Here is a 21,544-nt window from a genome sequence, read left to right as displayed (position 1 = left end):
AAGGGCTTTCACATTTTTGTTCTGAAGCCGTTTCAGCGTTGCTTTGGTTGTATGCTTGGGATCATTGTCCTGTTGGAACTTAAATATTCACCCCCAGTCTAAGGTCGTTTGCACTCCGAAGCAGGTTCCCATTAGGTGTTTGCCTGTATTTGGGATCGTTCATTGTTTGCTTTATCCTTACCATTCTTCCCATCCCTGCCGCTGAAAAACATCCCCATAGCATGATGCTGACATTGCTATGCTTCACGGTAGGAATTGTGTTAGATTGGTGATAAGCTGTGCCTGGATTTCTCATTTGAGGCCGAAAAGTAATCGTTTTTCTCTCATTAGACCACAGAATCCTTTGCTTTATGCTCTCTCACATGCCTTTTTGCAAACTCCAGGCATGCTGTCTTGCCTTTTTCTCAGGAGTGGCTTCCGTCTGGCCGCTCTCCCATAAAGCCCAGATTGGTGAAGTGCTGTAGGGACTGTTGTCCTTCTGGCAGGTTCTCCTGGATTAGCCAAGGAACTCTGTAGTTCTGACAGTTTGGTCGGATGGCCAGCTCTAGGTATAGTATGGGTAGTTACATCTTTTTTTCAATTTACCAATGATGGTCACTATCAAACGTTCAACACTGTAGAACTTGTTTGATACCTTTTCCCAGATATACGCCTCCTAAATGATATCTCGGAGATCTTCAGACGGTTCCTTTAACTTCATGGTATAGTTTCTGCTCTGACATGAACTGTCAACTGTGATACCTTATCTAGATGGTTGTCTCTTTCTAAATCATGTCCAAACAATTTAATTGGCCGCAGGTGGACTCCAATCAAATTGTAGTGAAATCTCAAGGATGACCAAAGGAAATCGGATGCACTTGACCTAGGGCTGTGGCGGCCATGACATTTTGTCAGACAGTTATTGTCATGCAAAAGTCTGCCGATCTCGAGGTAATTGACCGTTATTTAACATAAACACGTTTAGTATCTCCGGGGCGCTACGCAATCAAGCTGCATGCTAGCCGGTGATGCGCACCTTTGGAACATCGACATAAAAAAATATTTTTAAAAAGTAAATCAATTGTGTATATTCAATCACAATAAACCCATTATTTATTTTAGTCAGGTCTAAAGAAACATTATGATATGAAGAAAATGTATTTCAGAAGAAGATATGTTATCTAGCTATGCTCCATGCCATTGGCTGTAGGCTTGTTCATTTAGCTGACCAGATGTGCCATTATTTAATATTATATGATTTTATAGTGAGAAGAATAGAATTGAACTTAGCTGAATGAAATGGAACAGATATTTTTTCCATTCCGGAGCCAGTGCGCTATGTTGAATGTAAAACACTAGATTTCGAGATATTTGGCAACTTTAGTTGTGAATGATAAACCATAGAATGTCTTAGAAATCAAAACATATATGGGCTGCATGATGTGACTATAGGCGATCTCATTTTTAAAAATTTGTTTTTATTTAATATTTAAAACATACAATATACTCGCAGTGAAGCCTCTAAACAACTACATCACATTAATCATCTAACAGACTCGCATCCAAAGCGACACACAGGAGCAACCAGGGTCAACACCCTGCTCAAGGGCACGTTAACAGATCCTCCCACAAGGTCAAAAACAGGGACCCGAACCAGCCACCGGCCCAAGCTCCCAACCGCCAGGCCACCAGCCCTCCAAGACCCCCCCCCCCCCCCCCCCCTAGCCCTCGTCCCCAATGCACCAACAACTAACAAAATGAACAAAAATGAGAGAGACACAGGAAAACAGAAAACAACAATGCAAAAGACATCAAGGACAACTAAAACCATAACACCAAGGCCAACTGAGTATGTTTGAGTGCGCATGTATGGCAATATTTACGTGTGTGTGTGTATGTTCACATGTGTGCATTTGAATGAGAGTGTGTGTGTATATGCATGTGTACGAACACCTGCACGGCATCAGCCTCAGACATACCGGCATTAAATGTAACGTCACTGCCCCTCAGTGTCATTTAAACTGACTCTTTATGTTTTATTTGTATTTTTTTTTACTTTAATCTTTGACTGTCATTCTATCCTCCGCCCAGCAACTCCACTCCCACTTTTCTCCAATTCCACATCCCAACCCTCAGCTTCCCTCAGCCCATCCCACCTGTCTCTGCTGGCCACCCTCTTTGGATTTCTTCACCATATTTAAACTATGCTGTGATGTTTAACATACAATTTCAATCTTTCAAATTTAAAAAATAAACAGATTGCGAGTTGTGAATATATATATAACTAAGAGTATTAGTAATTGACTGACCCAGTCTCTCCAGATCTCCCAACAGTACTATTTATTTATTTACCCCCTTTTCTACCCATTTTCATGGTATCCAATTGGTAGTAAGTCTTGTCTCATCGCTGCAACTCCCGTACGGACTTGGGAGAGGCGAAGTTCGAGAGCCGTGTCACCCCCGAAACCCAACCAAGCCGCACTGCTTCTTGATACAATAGCCAGCCGCACCAATGTGTCGGAGGAAACACTGTACACCTGGCGACCGTGTCAGCGTGCACTGTTAACCCACTGTTCCCCGGGCGCGGAAGACATGTCGATTAAGGCAGCTCCCTCACCTCTCTGATACAGAGTGGTTGGATTAATGCGGAAGACACATTTCTGTTGAATATATTCAGATGGACAACTGACTAGGTATCCCCCCTTTTCTGCTGGAAAACCGTTATTTCACTCCACACACAAACCACTGTTTGAGGAGCATGCTCTCGCTGCGCGACCAGTGATATTGCGCCCAAACTCTGTATACCCATTATCTACTCCCCCAGAGCCAGATGAACTCGTGGGGACCATTTGTATGTCCCTGTGTCCAATATGAAGGAAGTTAGAGGTTGTTTTGCGAGTCAATGCTAACTAGCATTAGTACAATAGTGGGAGTTTATGCTAGCAGATACCCATAGACTTCGTCATTGCACTAGCTAGCAATTGCGCTAGTTAGCAACTTCCTTCAAACTGCACGCAGAAACATACAAATGGTATCCATGAGTTCATCGGACTCTGCAGAAGTAGATTTTTATTACATTTTTTATTTAACCTTTATTTAACTAGTCAAGTCGGTTAAGAACAAATTCATATTTTACAATGACTGCCTACCCCGGCCAAACCCTCCCCTAACATGGACGACACTGGGCCAATGGGACTCCTGATCATGGCCGGTTGTGATACAGCCCGGGATCGAACAAGGGTCTGTAGTGATGCCTCTAGCACTGAGATGCAGTGACTTAGACCGCTGCGCCATTAGGGAGCAAGTAGATAAAGGGCCTCCGATGCCAAGTATCCCATTAAATGCAGGCGCTTGCCTGGTGATGATTCCTTGTTACAACGTTAATCAACAACCTGCAATAATAAAATATATATATATTTTTTTTTCCTCTCTGCAGTAACAAAGAACAACCTGTCTGTACATGAGGATAAGAACAGGGTGCCCTATGTCAAGGTGAGGCACAGGTCAAGTGAACCAAACCATCTATAATGGTACCATAGATTCATGAAGGTTTGGTCTGGGGGATGAATCGATGAGACAGTTCAGTAGATGAAGAGAATGATGGATTGCCTATATATCAATTGGAAGAATGGTTGTGGGTCACATGGCACCCAATTCCCTTGGTAGTGCACTACTTTTGATATATGGGTGCTGGTCAGAAGTAGTGCGCTATAGGGAATAGGGTGCTATTTCGGTCGCGTTGTTTGGAGAAAGTTAAAGGACTTACAATACCGATTTAACTTCCGGATTGTCCACGACTTTAATGCCAATGTTAACAAAAAATGTATCCATAATCGCCTCTTTGTCTATGAACGTCTACCATGTCAAATTAAATAGTTGTTCCTTGGTTCTCTGTGTGTCCCTAGGGGTGTACCGAGCGCTTTGTGTGCAGCCCCGACGAGGTCATGGATACTATTGACGAGGGCAAATCCAACCGGCACGTTGCCGTCACAAGTGAGTCAGTCCAACACAGTCCCTGCTGCTTCTCATGGGTTCATCATCCTCCTCAATGGATCTCCTGATCAACCAAGACAATCTCACACAGCAGTGTCAGGCTACGTCCTAAATGGCACCCTATTCCCTTGATTGTGACTACTTTTGACCAGGGCCCATAAGGGGATAGGGTACCATTTGGGATGCAATTACACATCCATTACATAATTAGGGCCGGGAGTTTTTCTGACCAGGAACCAGGAAAAACTGTAGACCGTAGTTATGAATAAATATGGCTGTTGGCATTAGATTTGTGTGTTAACGTGTGTGTGTGTGTGTGTGTGTGTGTTCCAGACATGAACGAGCACAGCTCCAGAAGTCATAGTATCTTCCAGATCAATGTGAAGCAGGAAAACACTGCTACAGAGCAGAAACTCAGCGGCAAGCTCTACCTTGTCGATTTGGCCGGGAGCGAAAAAGTACGTCTCCATCTTATTTTTCTCTCTGTGCTTTCCTTCCTCTGTCACCCCTTTTCAGAAGTGTGTTTTTGCATAGATTTTTACAATGGCTGTAACTCACTTCAGTCTGTGGTTACGTCAGTCCTATGCTTTTAAATGCATGACGGTGAGATTGCATGGTCACACTTGTGGAAAATCAGGACGTAGCAAAAGCCAACGATTGTCAACTATGTTCGACCTCGGGCAGTTTTTCTTTTTTTTCTTGAGTGGATGGTTAGGGTTCCGGAACACACACACAAATAATTTATGGACTACAAATTGACAACAAGAAGCCCAAACAGATAGAATACTTGACTGAAACATAATCCTTTCAAACCTTGCTTACATTTCATATACAGTCTATCTCTCTATTATGCGTGGGAATGGTTTGGAACAGATTTCCAATCACTCGGCTGATTTGCAGGCGTTTATACAGTCCTATGTCCAACAATAAACATTAAATACAACTTTTTTTTTTCAACTTGTGGGGCTAAATAAAATCGCCCCGCGGGCTTCCAGTTGGGCTACCCTGGCCATAAACTTTTCTTTCTCTCGGTCTACTTTTCCTCTGTTTCCTCCCTTTTCTTATCTCCAATCTTAGTGTTCAAGTTCATCACATTCACTTTTGCGCAACGCCTGCTTTCTCCTACTGGCGCTGTACTGTACCTATAGCCTAACACGCTGCTATTGATTTGAGCATTTGGTCACAATTAACTAACTAGCCGACCACATCGAAGGCCATGGATCAAGATCCTGTCCATGGGGTGTACTTGTACGTCAATCTGCAGAAATAGGTGATGGGCTTCTGCCCTTTATAGGCTGTTCTGGCTTGGACAAGGCCACGTACTTGTACCACCACATCTTGGATCGCCTCGAGTGTTCAGCACATCTGTTACTCATTACTCACACGACAACAGCAGTAATCTGTTTATTATTAATCTGATGATAATCCACAGGATGGCATTAAGATCAAGCAAAGCCATTAACATGCTTTGTGGCCCTCTTTCATAATCAGTTTTTGTTACATCAATGTTTGTTGTGTTCTCCTGCATTTTCTTTGTTAAGACTAGTGTGTTTTGGTAGCATTATCTACCTTAATCAGATATGGACTGCGAAGCAAAATGGCACCGTATCCCCTACATAGTGCACATGGCACCCTCAGTGTTTCCCCTAGGATTAGTGGGGTACCTTTTTTTAGTAGGACTGTGAGAAGGTCCCTTCTGGGGACTTTTTAAAAGCACATCATACTCAAATGCTTGAAAATGTAATTATGTTGACACCATCTGAAATGTAATTTGATGGTAGCTGCTGCACTGTAGGGAGATGAGGAGCAAGTGGTGGCTGTACGTTCGTGGCTCTTATTTGCACCACTGCTCACTCATTTTGCAACAAATATACTTTTTAATTTGTTACTCTGACCTTAAAGAGAGAGTGTGAGATTTTGGCAGCTAAGCCCTTTTCTGCTTACCCAGAGTCAGATGAACTCATGGATACCATTTATTTTAGTTGGCAGGTAGCGTTGGGCCAGTAAAGGTCGCTGGTTCGAATCCCTGAGCCAACTAGTTGAAAACTCTGCCTGTGTCCTTGAGCAAGGCACTCATCCCTAATTTGTCCATTAAGTCGCACTGGGTAAGAGCGTCTGTTAAATGACTGAAATGCAAATGTCAAAATGTTATGTCTGCATGTAGTTTTGGAAGCCATTGCTAACTAGCGTTAGCACAATGCATGGAAGTCTATGGGAACAGCTAGCATGCTAACTGTTCACATAGACTTCCATTCATTGCGCTTACGGTAGTTAACAATTGTCCTAACGCTAAGTAGCAACTTTATTCAAACTGCATGCAGACTTACAATTTGTATCCATGAGTTAATCTGACTCGGGTAGAAAAGGGGTTTAATTGCAAAAATTGTGCACTAAAAGCACATCTGGAATAAATATTTAAAGGGACCGTGCAGTTAAACCTGACTTCCCGTTTAAAAAAATAAATAAATACATTTAAATTATATTTCCACACAGGTCGAAGTAACACTGAAAATGATAAGGCCCTTTTTGTGTAAAAGCTGTTTGAAAAGAAATACTGGAATTTCAGCTTGTTCAGGTTGAATTAACCTTTTTGTCCCACCTCATGACGTCACAATGTGAACGGATTTATGATACCCAGACAAACAGTCATTGGTCTAAGGGGGTGGCTCTACACATCCTATTAGCCAATCAGGGCTGGGAATGTAAATATCTTCAAACTTGTTTCCTAACACCCACACGATCAAACTGAGCATTTCAAGGGCCGAAGGAGGCTCAGGGAAATAAATTGTGAAAAATATAATTTGGATTTATTTTCATTAAATAAAAAGTGATTTGTTAGACAGTGATTTAAACATACAATTATGATGACTGCATGAGGGATTTAATAATAAAAAAATATATTTTGAGTGATGGCAGGTGCTGCTGCTAAATGAATATAGGGGACACACTGGCACCCTTTTCCCTATTAATTATATATATCTATAGATATATCTCTCGTGTACCACTAAATCGGGAATAGGATGCCATTTAGGACGCAACCATGTTTATCTTAGAATTTCTTGATCTAATATGAACTCAAGTGATACGCTCTTGTACTAGTGTTGTCATGAGGGTGGATTGTGTGGTGTGGTGGATTGTGATCTCCTAAGTGTGTGTGTGTGTGTGTGTGTAGGTGGGTAAAACTGGAGCAGAGGGTGCGGTGCTGGAAGAAGCTAAAAACATCAACAAGTCCCTGTCTGCACTGGGCAACGTCATCTCTGCTCTGGCTGAAGGCTCGGTGAGATGACCGTAACGCTTCACTCGGCTCCCTTGGTGCTGGGGAGAATGATTGCGTCCCAAATGGCACCCTATCCCTTACGTAGTGTACTTCTTTTGAAAAGTTGTGCAGTATATAGGGAGTATGTTGCCATTTGGGACTCGGATGTCAACAAACAGCTGTTTTAGCAGTAGGGGAGGAGATGGAGTACATATTGGATGAGGACATTTTGGAATAGGGTGGTGGGGTAAATATGCACGTGTCAAGCACAAAAGCACCATACCAATCTTGCCGTAAGTCAAAGCTGCTGCACTTGTAAAATGTACGTTTTCAGTACATGAGCCAATGAATTGGCTAGATGGCACACACAGATCTGGGACCAGGCTTTAATGTATTACCCTCTAGGAGAAAACGATTAGTATTGTAGATTGACTGTGAAGCTCATGTCGCTCTCCCCCCCCCTCCTCTCTCCAGACCTATGTCCCATACAGAGACAGTAAGATGACCCGTATCCTGCAGGACTCTCTGGGTGGTAACTGTAGGACCACCATGGTCATCTGTGCCTCACCTTCTGCCTACAACGAGGCTGAGACCAAGTCCACACTGATGTTCGGACAGAGGTACGCTCTCAGCCCCTGGACTGTGTATTTTATTTGGTTACTGTACCCCCAATAACATTTTAATCTGTCTGGACTACCCCCTCTATACAACTGATCATTAGGCCTATGTTCTCCGGTCATGGCTAGAAGGCATCCAGCTTTTGTCAAATTAACCCATTACACCTCTTTGTTTAGGATAATTAATGTAGCAGGTTTGGAGAATTAGGTTAGGGTTAGCTAAAATGCAAAAAAAACCTATTTTTTGACAAAAGCTGGATACCATCTTGCCATGACCATGTTCTTCTGAGTCTTCCAAAGCACCCTGGTGTGGATTGGACAGGTACCCCCATGTCTACTAGTAACTGAGTTGAGAAACAATGCTGTAAATCTGTAAATTACCCAGAATCAATAGTGTTAGTCAGTCAGTGGACGGAAGTGTTATAAATGTCAATTGAATGAAGGTACCACAGAATTAAATATAATTATTGGTTCTCTATGCTTAGTATGATGTTAGCAATGGCATGAATGCACTGCTATATGCTTTGAGTGGTCGGAAGTGGTTGACTTGTCAAGCGCACTCCCACTCTGAAAGGTAACCGTTGTGTTACCTCAGAGCAAAGACCATTAAGAACACAGTGTGTCTGAACGTGGAGCTGACGGCAGAACAGTGGAAGAAGAAGTATGAAAGAGAAAAGGCGAAGAACACGACCTTGAGGAGCACCGTCACCTGGCTGGAGAACGAACTCAACCGCTGGAGAAACGGTGAGAGAAAAATAAGTAGTTATTCAGTTGGTGTTCTAGGATAATTGATTATATCATGAATAATGCTTGTGTCCTACTAGGTTTGAACAGGGTTGTGTTCATTAGTGCACTGCACACCGTAGCAAAATTTTTGCAATGGAAATCACGTTTAGAGTAAATAGTTTTCGTTGCAATAACACATAGGACCCAGAAAATGGTCTGCCTGTTGAGTAGATACTACAGAAGCTGTCTTTCTTCTCTAACCAGGGCCTAAAATGTACTTTAAGGTCCACCAGCCACTGTGGCAAATAGATTTTTTTTTAAATCTACCAGCCACTCGGATATCTTTTAGCAGCCCAAATATTTTTTTGCCATAATTACATAAAAACAAAAAAATGCAATTAAAATAAACAGATTATGCTTTGTAATGTTTCTAAAACATGATGATGTATTTTTAAGAAGTAATGTGGTATATTGCTACATTTTATTACCTTTTTCGGGACCCTTGTCTTTTAACCAAAATATCAGATGATAATTTTTTTTAAACTGCCCCTTTAAGGGGCAGTTGGTAACAGGGCCACTTAAGTCCTAAAGTTGAAAAACAACCAAACTTGTGAACAAAACGATTCGCACGTGCTCATTATTAACTTTGTACTTTTTACTTGCGAATGTAATGGTTGTATTGTAGAGCACTGCAAATTCACCACCCGCAAACATGACTGGTAAAATAGATATTCTTACGCACCAATATCTAAATCTACCCGCATTTGGCAGGTGTTAATTTTACGCCCAGTCTCTAACCCTGTGTCATCTCCCTCTCCATGGCTGCACCCCCCCCCTTCATCCCTCCATCCCTCTGTCCTGCCTCCTGTAGGTGAGAGTGTGCCGGTGGAGGAGCAGTTTGACAAGGAGAAGGCTAATGCTGAGGTCCAGGCTCTAGACAACGTGGTGAATAATGAAAAGATGACCCCCTCGCCCAGCATCCCAGGGGTTAAACTGACTGACGCAGAGAAAGAGAAGTGCGAGGCTGAGCTGTCTAAACTCTACAAGCAGCTGGATGATAAGGTAAGGGAGCAGAGCATCACACTGCAACACTAGGGTGCCATAAAGATTTCAATGACGTAGTCATTTAAAATATGTTTTACTGACGATATAGGTTTTTCCTTGATAACACTTTGGTCTCAAAAACACCCCTCCTTTCTCTCTCTCCCCCCTCCTTTATCTCTCTCCCCCTCCTTTATCTCTCGCTCTTCTCTCCCTCCAACAGGATGATGAGATCAACCAGCAGAGCCAGCTGGCAGAGAAACTGAAGCAGCAGATGCTGGACCAGGAGGAGGTGAACCCCCTCCCCTATTTTGCACCCCCCCCCTGCCGTGCATTTACTGCCCCCCTGCCGGGCCATTCTGTTAACTAGGCCATCAATCTGCCTGTATAGGCTCATCGGGGCCCAGAGATGGGGTCAAGCTGTTAGCTGACTGTTAACCCAGACACAGCTGGGTTATAGAGGCACCTCTCAGCCTGCTGCTCATCCTGGGGAGAATCTGACATCCTAAAGCATGAAACACAATGAGAATCTCACTACCGATAGACTGCCGATATGTACTTATCACAGTGGGAGGCCCTCCCTTCTCTTGCCTGAACAGAAGTGGTACCTGCTGCATGCTGACCCGGTAGCGATGAACCTACCGATTTTACTTGTAGAACCGCAATGCTTGTCAGTTGCCAACATCTTGTCTTTGACCAAACCAAAGAGCACAAACCCCCATAAAGCAAAGTACACAGATGCAATGCACAAAAATGCTAAGTACTTCCTCCAAACTAGCTAACCACTGTAGCTAGTATTGACATAATTAAATCACAATGGATTAGCTAGTTTCCATAAAACAGCTGCCTGTTAGTGTAGTGTCCTTAGCTAGCTAGCTTTGTACAAAGTAGCAATATTTGTGCAGATAGCTTGGAATCTAGACCAATGCGCACGGATAACGCTACTGCCACCTTCTGGTTTGGAGTATTTTAACAAGGCTGAGTGGCTGATGACTTCCAAGGTCTTTGCGGTGTGAACACAAGAGATTGACTGCCGACACTCAAACGTTTAACAATCCTACGATGTTTCTGAGCTTTAACACTCTCAACTCAGCCTTCAGTACACTGGATTTTAATTACACATGAATGTTCAGAATGAGTAGGGACTTATTAATTGTTACCCCCAGGCCTGGGTTGTGTTCAGTAGGGCACATAGCATAATGTTCTGCAACAGAAAGCATACATCCATCTTATTGGCCAAGTTAATACCTATTGGACAAGGTAATACCTCCCACCTACCTGTTTCAAAATGTTTTCTCCCTACTGAAAACTCTGTTCCTTCTCCAGCTGCTGGCCTCGTCACGTCGTGACCACGACAACCTGCAGGTGGAGCTGAACCGTCTGCAGTCTGAAAATGAGGCGTCCAAGGAGGAGGTGAAGGAGGTGCTTCAGGCCCTGGAGGAGCTGGCTGTTAACTACGACCAGAAGAGTCAGGAGGTGGAAAACAAGACCAAGGAGTTTGAGGCTCTCAGTGAGGAGCTCAACCAGAAATCGGTTGGTTTTATTTTAAGTTACACGTTACACAATGTTACAGGTTGGAAATTTGATCACTTTTATTTTAAAAAAGGAGAAAGAACAACGTCATTCACAAACTAAACTCACCTTTGTTGATCACTATGTGCCAACTATTGCAGGTACAGCATATTTTTAAAATATATATATATATTTTAATTTACCCTTTATTTCACTAGGCAAGTCAGTTAAGAACAAATTCTTATTTACAATGTAGGTCTACCCCGGCCAAACCCTAACGACACTGGGCCAACTCCTATGGGACTCCCAATCACGGCCGGTTGTGATACAGCCTGGAATTGAACCAGGGTCTATAGTGACGCCTCTAGCACTGAGATGCAGTGTGTTAGACCGCTGCAACCCTCAGAAATAGATATATGTGAAAAAATGAATGAAAATATGATATGAACTGAACAGGAAATTCTAGGAATTTAAAGATTTGTACAATGTACAATGTCATTGATTAGCTCGTCCACCCAGCTAGTGTCCCAGGTCAGCTGTTGAATCATTAAGTCCCTGATTAGAAGAAAATAACAAAAACCATAAGTGTTTTGGCCCTCCAGGCATGGAGTTGAATACTGTGTAGGAGTTCACTGCATTGTGAACCAAGTTGGTTGGCATTTTGTGAAATCAACCTGTCCTGTTTGTCCTCCTCAGAGTATCCTGGTGTCCATTGACTCTGAGCTGCAGAAGCTGAAGGAGATGACCAACCACCAGAAGAAGAGGGTAACTGAGATGATGTCATCGCTGCTCAAAGACCTGGTAGAGATAGGCATCGCCGTGGGCAGCAACGACATCAAGGTACACATCATTCAGTGCCACACCAGTCATGGAATGGAAGCCCAGGATTGGGATACTTTTGGGAGGGGGAGCCTGTGTGGCTCTTATGTACCATTTAACCTCATCGCAAACCATACCTAACCTCATCCCAAACTTACGTAACCTCCTCCTAATCTATGCATTAGTTAAACTGTCTGATGCATGTCTTTTGCACGGTGACATTTGAGTCTAACATTTGTGCCTTTCCTCGCCTCCTCCCCCTTTCTCCCCCTCCCAGCAACATGAGGGCAGTGGTCTGATAGACGAGGAGTTTACGGTGGCTCGTCTGTACATCAGTAAGATGAAGTCGGAGGTGAAGACCATGGTGAAACGCAGCAAACAGCTGGAGAGCACCCAGTCAGAGAGCAACCAGAAGATGGATGAGAACGAGAAGGAGCTGGCCGCCTGTCAGCTACGCATCTCCCAGGTAACCATCGTTGACGTCACCTGGAACAGAGGACTCGGGGAGTGTGTCACTGGGTGGCAGTCACTCAAATTAAATTCTAATCACATCTATTTCAATTCATTGAATGAAAAGCAATGAGGAAACTTTGGATTGGGAATGTGATTACAGTTTACCTCCTGAATTCACTGAATTAAATGGAATCGACCCCAACCCTGGTTCCATTTATTGCTCCCTTTTCACTTTCTCTCGCTGTCTCTTCCTCAAGCACGAGGCTAAGATCAAGTCCCTGACGGAGTACCTTCAGAACGTGGAGCAGAAGAAGAGACAGCTGGAGGAGAACGTAGACTCTCTGAACGAGGAGCTGGTCAAGATCAGCACTCAGGGTGACTACAACCTTTACATTTTTTAAAAATAATTTATTCGTCCTTTATTCAAATAGGAAGATCCCTCTTAACCGAGGAAGACCTGTCCCCAAGATGGCACATCACACATTCGTTATTGAACAGTGTATTTTTATATATTATTTTTATAAACCGGACGGACACATTTGGCTAGAGGTTGACACCCAGCTTTTCAACAGCAGGGCTTGACATTCAGGTAAATTTGAAGTGGCACACCCGGGTCAGTGCCAACTGAAAGCTACTGGCCAGATTAAAATAAAATAATAATACTACTGTGCCGGGGTCAAGATCTGACAGGAAAACAAATGATTTGTTCATAATTTTAGGTGATTTTTATCTTTCAGGTGATTTTCTTTCATTTCTAGACTGAGCAAGTAGCCTATACAGGGTTCATACAGACATTAGTATGTCAAATTCAAGGACTTTCAAGGAATTTTTCAAGTACTTCATTGTAATTTTCAATGACCTACATTTTATATTTAATTGTTGTAATAGCTTATAGAAAAAAAGAAAATGATGCAGAAAAAAAGTATGCGTTACCACTAAGAATAATACTTTCTTTAATAGGCCTATCCAATGGCATTATGCATTGACATTCACATTATTTTTTACATGCTAAAATATGTCAGAATGTGGGCATTGCCTTTCTAAGTAGACAGCATGCTCCAGACACAAACGTTCTAATGAAGCCTGTCCATGTGGTAGATAGTCACTCGTCATTTGAGATGTTATTTTATCATGTTTTCAAATGAAAGCGACCAAAAAAACGTGTTCCTTTTTTATAATAGAACGCTTTAATGTCATCTTGTATAATAACCGCAACAGGTCAGCGCGACACCCTTCAATAGAAATGGCGGGAAACTAAGGAACGCTGCTACATATTGCCGTTTCGAGCCCTGAAATGAAATCACAGAATAATTATACTGAACAAAAATACAAACGCAACATGCAACAATTTCAACGGTTTTGCTGAGTTACATTTCATTTAAGGAAATCAGTACATGTAAAAAAAAAAAGTGTATTTATTTGGCCCTAATCTATGGTTTCACATGACTGGGCAGAGGCACAACCATTGGGTGGGCCTGGGAGCGCGTAGGCACACACACTGGGGAGCCAGACTCGGCCAATCAGAATAGTTTTTTTCCCCACAAAAGGGATTACAGACAGAACTACTCCTCAGTTTCATCAACTATCAAGGTGGCTGGTCTCAGATGATTCCACAGGTGAAAAAGCCGGACGTGGAAGTTCTGGCCTGGCTTTGGTACACGTGGTTGTGAGGCCGGTTGAACGTACTGCCAAATTCTCTAAAACAATGTTGGAGGCGGCTTATGGTAGAGAAATTAACGTTTAAATTATCTGGCAACAGTTCTGTTGGATATTCCTGCAGTCAGCATGTCAATTGCACGCTCCCTCAACACTTGAGACATCTGTGGCATTGTGCTGTGACAACTGCACATTTTAGAGTGGCCTTTTTAAAATTGTCCCCAGTACAAGGTGCACCTGTGTAATGATCATGCTTTTAATCCGCTTCTTGATATGCCACACCTGTCAGGTGGATGGATTATCTTGGTAAAGGAGAAATGCTCGCTACCAGGGATGTAAACAAATTTGCGCACAATTTAAGACAAATAAGCTTCTTGTGCATTTGTAACATTTCTGGGATTTTTTTTATTTCAGCTCATAGAACATGGCACCAACACTTTACATGTTGCGTTTTATATTTTTGTTTAGTATATATTGGAGCTGCAGAACTTCTAAATCGGCTACCATAACTTCAATGTCTTTTTCAAGGACCAAATAGCCTAGAGAAAATGTCAGATTTTCAAGGTAGGCTATTCCAAGATGACTAAATTGCTCATCGCAAATATTCAACCAATATTTAGAACTTTTTAAATACCTGGCTTGCGTTCTTGCCTTAGTATTTACTGGTATATATCCTAACTTTGAACATCTTTCCTGCCCTTACCGCTGTCGGGTCTTCGGTGAGCTGCTCCACACAACAACCAGCTGTTTGAGAGCTGCACACTCTCTGCCCGACAGATTATAGGCTATATGTGTGCAGTGCCCTTGTGATAAATAATCGGAATAGCAAACAGCTTCGGGAATCCATCTGTTTTTGAATACATTTTATAGCTTAGATTATAGATGGCATTATTACAATATTTATTTTCACTAGCTGCCCTGTATGTCGAGCCCTGGACAGTATATCACTATCTAGTGGTGAAATGATTGCTGACACACATCTACTTTTCTCCCCTCACAGAGAAAGTCCAGGCTATGGAGAAGGAGAACGAGGTCCAAACTGCCACTGAAGTAAAGGTATGACCAACAGTGGATTTTTCCTGACAGGCTATTCTTTCCTCACTTGATAACTGGTTATCCATATTATTCTAACTTTTTTTTGTTTGTAATCAGTTGCATTTGTCTACAAGATTCTCCACGATTGTATATTTGATTCCTGTATGGGATAAATATACCAAATATATATATCTTTAGTCAAAAGTTGACTGCTATGAAAGTCCCGGTAGATAAGTGTCTGGTAAAAAAGACTATTATATTGTGTTGATACTTAGTTGTAATATATTTGTCGGTCACTACCTGTATATGTGTCTGTTGTTCCTAGGAGGCAGTTGAGCATCAGATCCAGTCTCACCGTGAGGCCCATCAGAAACAGATCAGCAGTCTGAGAGACGAGCTGGACAGCAAGGAGAAACTCATCACTGAGCTGCAGGAGTAAGGGAACACGCGCACATGAAATCCTTGAGGCCCATTGGACACATGGAACAACTGTTATTTTCTAGTTAGATTCTGTCTCACTATGTCTGTATCTGTCTCTCTCCAGTCTGAACCAAGAGATCGTGCTGGAGCAGAAGCGTCTGAGGGTGGAACATGAGAAGCTCAAGTCCACCGACCAGGAGAAGAGCCGCAAGCTGCACGAGCTCACGTGCGTAAACACCCATCCGGTTGCCATCGTACACACACAATCAATATTCACACACTATAATTTGTCCTTAGCTGATTTCACTGCATAAATTAGAATAAATAAATGACTCTGTGTAGCCATATGAACAACGGTGACGTGGCAATGGGGAGTCACCGATCTGGTTGTGTGTGTGTGTTACAGGGTGATGCAGGACAGGAGAGAGCAGGCCAGACAAGACTTGAAGGGACTGGAGGAGACTGTGGCTAAGGAGCTCCAGACCCTACACAATCTCAGAAAGCTGTTTGTTCAGGACCTGGCTACCAGAGTCAAGAAGGTAAAGCACACTGAGTTAGCTTTTTACAAGCGAGAGATGCACCCCCCCCCCCCCCCCCCCCCCCATATTAGCATTTTAGAAAGACTTAGAAGGAACCATATGAATCAGTTACTTTATCAGCCCTGTGTAATGAACAACATTCACATAATATTGCCCTTACATTGCACAGTACCATCATCACCGGGACAGTGCGGGATCCACGTTCAAATCCAATTTGATGTTGCATGCGCCGAATACAACAGGTGTAGACTTTTCCGTTAAAATAAAACTGTTCCCTTCTAACTCTGGCCTGAAGCGCCTGTTACCCTGTTGAATGTTTAATGAACCTCCGCGCCAGACAAAAGAGGGAGGCTTTGGTAACTAGGTCAGCCTGAAGTTCTCTTCTTCAAAGGTGAAGATTTAAATAAGATGCTGTCTCTGTGTCCCAAATGGCGCCCTATTCTCTTTTATAGTGGACTGCTTTTGACCAGGGCTCGTAGGCTCCAAGGTAGTGCGCTATATAGGGAATAGGGTGCCATTTAGGATGCATCTGCTATGCTGCTGTGATTCAGAGACTATTATGAGGTTCTTCACCAACCCTCGGGCTTCAGGCTCTAGCTGGCTCACATAGATAAGATGGAGAGGAGAGAACGCGTGACCCTGGATCACATCAATAAGTTAGATTAAAAGTCCTATTTATCAGCTCTGAGTCACAAATGTGATATTTGTGGTATTTTATATTTGTGATAGTACCGACATTCCGACCTTGAAAGTCTATGGGTCAGTGAAAGGCATATTAATGTGGTATATTAATTTACTGCTTCCCAGTGCTCATTTCAAACTCTGAACTTGTGGCTTTATTGGTGCCTTTCACAGAAAATGGAGAAGCGTGTGTCTCATAAATGATAAATAAATGGAGAGTGAATGAATCATGTGCTGTAAAACAAAATGTTCAGTAATGTATGTTTTCTGCAGAGTGCTGAGATGGACTCTGATGATACAGGGGGCAGTGCTGCTCAGAAACAGAAGATCTCCTTTCTGGAGAACAACCTGGAACAGCTTACAAAAGTCCACAAACAGGTAAACAAACACATACATCTGATGTTATGAGTTCCATGGCAGAGAAGTATCCTGCTATGACCGAATGGTATGGTTCACTAAAGTCAGTAAGCAGGTACAGACCACAAAATTAGAATGAGTAGAATGCACGTCCCCATTCATTTCAATGATGCCGTAATGGGTTCTATGCCTGTTCATTCTGTGGCACAGATCAGAGCCCTTTATTGTAATGGAAGGCACTGTTACAGACATTGCCAAATTACTCCAAGATACAAGTACTCTTCTGTCAACACAAATGTTCGTCATACGTCGAAAAGATACCAAGGACAACTGCAAAGTGACTGAAAGAAAGAACAAATGAATTAGTGAGTGAAACCTGTATGTTTGGTCCCTGTCTATTTCGCTCACTCACTACACCCCCCCCCCCCCCCCCCCCCCCCCTCAGCTGGTGCGTGATAATGCCGACCTGCGCTGTGAGCTTCCTAAACTGGAGAAGCGCCTGCGTGCTACAGCTGAGCGGGTCAAGGCCCTGGAGTCTGCCCTGAAGGAGGCCAAAGAGAACGCTGCACGTGACCGCAAACGTTACCAGCTGGAGGTGGACCGCATCAAGGAGGCAGTCAGGGCTAAGAACATGGCCAGGAGGGGCCACTCGGCTCAGATCGGTGAGGAGCGAGCACACACACAGGCATAAACACATGTATTCATACACACACAGTCATTCATATTCACACACACTGATTTTAAAAGTTTAATGCTTGTTTCCCCCCCCCCCCCCGGAGAGATCTGTCCTTTGTTCTATAAATACACTTACATTACAGTTTGGTCTTTTCAGACGCTAAATAGTGATGCCAATAGTGTTCCTTTGATGGTATGTAAACGTTGCTGTGCCTCTGTCCTCCCCAGCCAAACCTATCCGGCCTGGCCAGCCTCCTGTGGCATCCCCCACCCACCCCAACGTCAACCGGACTGGGCTCTTCAACAACCAGCCCACCGCCATCAGAGGAGGAGGGGCCACGCAATGAAGGAACGAGAAGTAAGTCGAGGCCTCTCAGAAGACTTTACTGAGCCAGTTCGCTTGGGTAGAAAATATTTTGAAACTGTGAGGCACTACCTGAATTTGTCCAATAAGAACACAGCTACTCGTTTTCCGTTGCTAACAGATTTACTACTGAACACGACCCTGTTTTTTTTTATAGACCAGCCAAAGCTTAAACATGTCTTGCTTTTCCTCCACTCATTTTGTCTTCTGTCTCTCTTTGTCCTTCAGTTGCTGAAGAAGATAAACATATTCACAGTCATGCTAAGATGCAAAGATCACCCACAGGAGCTGGCATTCCACTACACAGAACTTGTCACATGATATGGGACGATTCTTCCAGTATCAACGTTTATAATCTATATGAAATAGACACAGGCTGTACAGTTATTTTTCCTGATCCTTTTTGTTTGAATGAAATTGATTTCCTTACAAAACAAAAGACAAAGATCAAACCATAGAATAAAAGTGCGATCTTGGCGCCTGGCGACATGAACAACATGTAACTAATAACGCGCACTCGTAGCTCTTCCATTTTATCTGTCGCACAGCAGTGTCCATTAATGTCCTAAAAGGTTTTATTTAGTCTGCACTTTGCCACGTTGAATGTATGTTATCGCAGGTTCTCCCCCAAAAAATCTATGATTTTTTTTTTTTTTTAAGACAAAGTTTGGAAAATCTGCTGAGAAGCATCCTAGCCTGATTATCCATGTACAGTATATCATCAAATTAACCCTGCTGTCTAGATTAAATTAAGCTTAATCAAAGGTATACAAAAACACTACTGTCCTCTATTGTACAGTTAGATTGAGCACTGACATTTTTTACTTTCTCTTTGACGTTTCTTACGGGGCTAAAATGCTGTAGTAGAACACATCTTCCGGACCATGCACTTATGATTGACAGAAAATGACTCCCAAATGGCACCCTGTTCTCTTTCTAATGCACTACAAGAGCTTGGTCAAAAGTAGTGCACTAAATGGGGAATAGGGTGCAATTTGAGATGAATCCTGTTGGATAGGACAACTGTGAGGCGAATGGCAAAAAGTGAGATTTTTTTCACATTGGAAAATGAAGCTGCTTCAGTGTCACACCTATCTAAGTCCAAGCTATTCAGTCCATGTTAATGTACTGTATGATGACATTTTATAATGGTTGAACTGCAATGTTCCCTATCAATGTATATCAATACCAGCACATGCAAGTGCTTCGTATCCCCTTTGATAAAATTGAAGAAATGCAACACGTCTTGTCCTAGTGATGTCAATGTTATCACTGAAGAGAAAAGTACCGTCAGTGGAAAGATTACTTCTCGGACCACAAAAAGATTGTTCTAGATGCTTGACTGTCCTGATGAATTTGTCCAAGTTTATGATGTGTCACTATGCCAGCGTATCCCTCTATTTCACCTATCACAAGGACATGTTAGATAATGCTCTATATCGAAGATGACGTTTAAACAAATGTTCTCCGGCAAAAATATAGAAATGGGTTTTTATTTAACTTTTTTTTTTCTCCCTTGGTTAGTGTGTAGTAGTTTGTGAGAACTCGTATGAGCCCCTCACTTTAGCCCAATCATGAGTTTCATAGTGTCTTGTTTCTGTGCCTACTGCCTGTGTAGTTGTGTGGTTTGGGCATACGTTTGAGTGATTCTGTTTTTCCTCTCTGTATTCAACTTTTTTTCATCGGTGTCTGAATCTGTCATCAAAATTCTTCAGCAGCCCAACTTTTTCATTTTATGACTCTGCACACCTGCCTCTTGTATGCAGGGGTTTGCTTGGGGGACTGGTGAATTGGGATCTGTGTCAACACTCACATGCTCAAACTAGCCAATGCATTGCTTCATTCTAAGTAACCTTGTCTCCTTCTAATTGTGTCTAGTTAACAAGATTACATTCTAAGTGGGATGCTAATGTGGATGTAGGAACGGAGGAGCCTGTCTTGTCCACGCAGTCACCAATCTTCATAACGCCATCCTCCCCTAGCTACAGTCGATAGATGGCATCTGAGTTATTTATTGGTGTATAGGCAGGATGAAAGCTTTAGACGCTGCCATTTTTTTTAAACTACCTAAATTGTTTTGTTTTTTTGTTTACCGTTATTGATTTGACTATTTTGTATCCTCCATTGCTTCGAAAATGAAATGATCCAAAACATTGTCCTTCCTTCCCAATACTGTGTAAAACTGAAGCATCTGCGAAGACTGTCTGGTATAGGCCAGTGCTGTACAGACCTGACTATAGTGAGTGCAATATGGATCAGTTATTGTGAAGAAGGTTTAAGGTGAGGGAGTGGGACCTGCATTATAAAAAAAGTAAAACAAACTAAAACTAACGAATCAGTCTCCTGACTTTTGGTTTGTCATGTGTGATATTTGAAGTTGAAATTTTAGCCTGAAGCACTTTGAGTTGTAATCCAAGATAGGTCATAACTGTACCTGCCATAAAGGACCGCTCAAATACCGATTCTGCTCCTTTTCTGCAAAAGGAAAAACAAATAAGCGAAGCATAACCGGAGTTGTTCTGTCTTTGGTTTGTAAACTAATAATCAAATAATTGTCTGAGAACTTGTGGTCTGGCCAGGTTACGATGGTCGGCATTGTCTGTGTATGATGCAAATTGTGTGTGTATATTTTATATATAACCCTAGGGAGATCAATGCATTGCAGTGTTCTGCACATCGTTATCCTCAAGCGCTTTCTGTAGCCTTGGTTCCCAAGATTTTACCCTAGAGTTGAAACCAATAAAGTCTCAAAGAGAGAAGTCCGTGCACTGCTTACTCATTTATCGTGGTCAACTTTTTTCATCAGGAACAGGAAGGAAACGCTCTCCAACCTTGCTTTCCAAAATCAATGAATTGAGAAGCGAAGTGGAGAGGAAAATCACCAACTCGGAGGCCAGTGGAAGTTGATAAACCTGCTTCTTTGTTAAAAGTGAATGTTGCCTCTTGGTTGGAGTTTTTATGATTGTATCACATGGAAAGGATGGGGTCCATATATCATTCTGAGTCAAGACTACACCCTTGTCTGATAATAGTACACGTAGTTTAAAAATGCTTGTTGCTCATGGCATTGATTGCCCAGCCCTACCAGTAGATTACCTGCATTCTGTAGCAGGTAATAGCCGTTGGATGCACTGGCCCATTCACACCAGCAGAGCACGCTATGGTACAGTCACACACTCAAATAACGGAATCTGATGAGTGGAAAAACAAGCTATTGTACATTTTGGTGATATGTTTTCAGTAATTGTTTTACTTAGCTTTGGCAGGACTGGCTTTTAGAAAGACTGGCTTTTCTTAGAAAGAATGCTGATTTATTTTTGGTGCGGATAATTTGGACAAATCCAAATCCCCCGTAATCTATTATTAAATAATTAGATAATTGTGGGGCAGTCTTGAAACGTCTGTCACAGATTTGGCTTGA

General features: G+C 42.5%; 1 protein-coding gene across 1 annotated transcript in view; it reads left to right on the top strand.

The window, feature by feature from the left end:
• LOC139420426 (kinesin-1 heavy chain-like) overlaps positions 1–20,896 on the top strand; it is a 28,535-nt gene extending 7,639 nt beyond the window's left edge. The window contains exons 6-25 of the mRNA XM_071170546.1: positions 3,416–3,471; positions 3,885–3,972; positions 4,306–4,430; positions 7,145–7,249; positions 7,703–7,848; positions 8,441–8,589; positions 9,443–9,633; positions 9,836–9,904; positions 10,939–11,145; positions 11,821–11,964; positions 12,221–12,409; positions 12,654–12,771; positions 15,053–15,108; positions 15,413–15,522; positions 15,632–15,733; positions 15,914–16,046; positions 17,001–17,105; positions 17,530–17,746; positions 17,988–18,117; positions 18,352–20,896. Of these exons, the coding sequence (XP_071026647.1) occupies positions 3,416–3,471; positions 3,885–3,972; positions 4,306–4,430; positions 7,145–7,249; positions 7,703–7,848; positions 8,441–8,589; positions 9,443–9,633; positions 9,836–9,904; positions 10,939–11,145; positions 11,821–11,964; positions 12,221–12,409; positions 12,654–12,771; positions 15,053–15,108; positions 15,413–15,522; positions 15,632–15,733; positions 15,914–16,046; positions 17,001–17,105; positions 17,530–17,746; positions 17,988–18,106 (2,429 nt within the window). The 3' untranslated portion in view covers positions 18,107–18,117; positions 18,352–20,896. The remainder of the gene's footprint in view (positions 1–3,415; positions 3,472–3,884; positions 3,973–4,305; positions 4,431–7,144; positions 7,250–7,702; positions 7,849–8,440; positions 8,590–9,442; positions 9,634–9,835; positions 9,905–10,938; positions 11,146–11,820; positions 11,965–12,220; positions 12,410–12,653; positions 12,772–15,052; positions 15,109–15,412; positions 15,523–15,631; positions 15,734–15,913; positions 16,047–17,000; positions 17,106–17,529; positions 17,747–17,987; positions 18,118–18,351) is intronic.
• Positions 20,897–21,544: the final 648 nt, after the last annotated feature.

The sequence above is a fragment of the Oncorhynchus clarkii genome, chromosome 11 (genome assembly GCF_045791955.1).
Source record: "Oncorhynchus clarkii lewisi isolate Uvic-CL-2024 chromosome 11, UVic_Ocla_1.0, whole genome shotgun sequence".
Lineage (NCBI taxonomy): Eukaryota > Metazoa > Chordata > Actinopteri > Salmoniformes > Salmonidae > Oncorhynchus > Oncorhynchus clarkii.
This window is presented reverse-complemented; position numbering and strand designations above follow the sequence as displayed.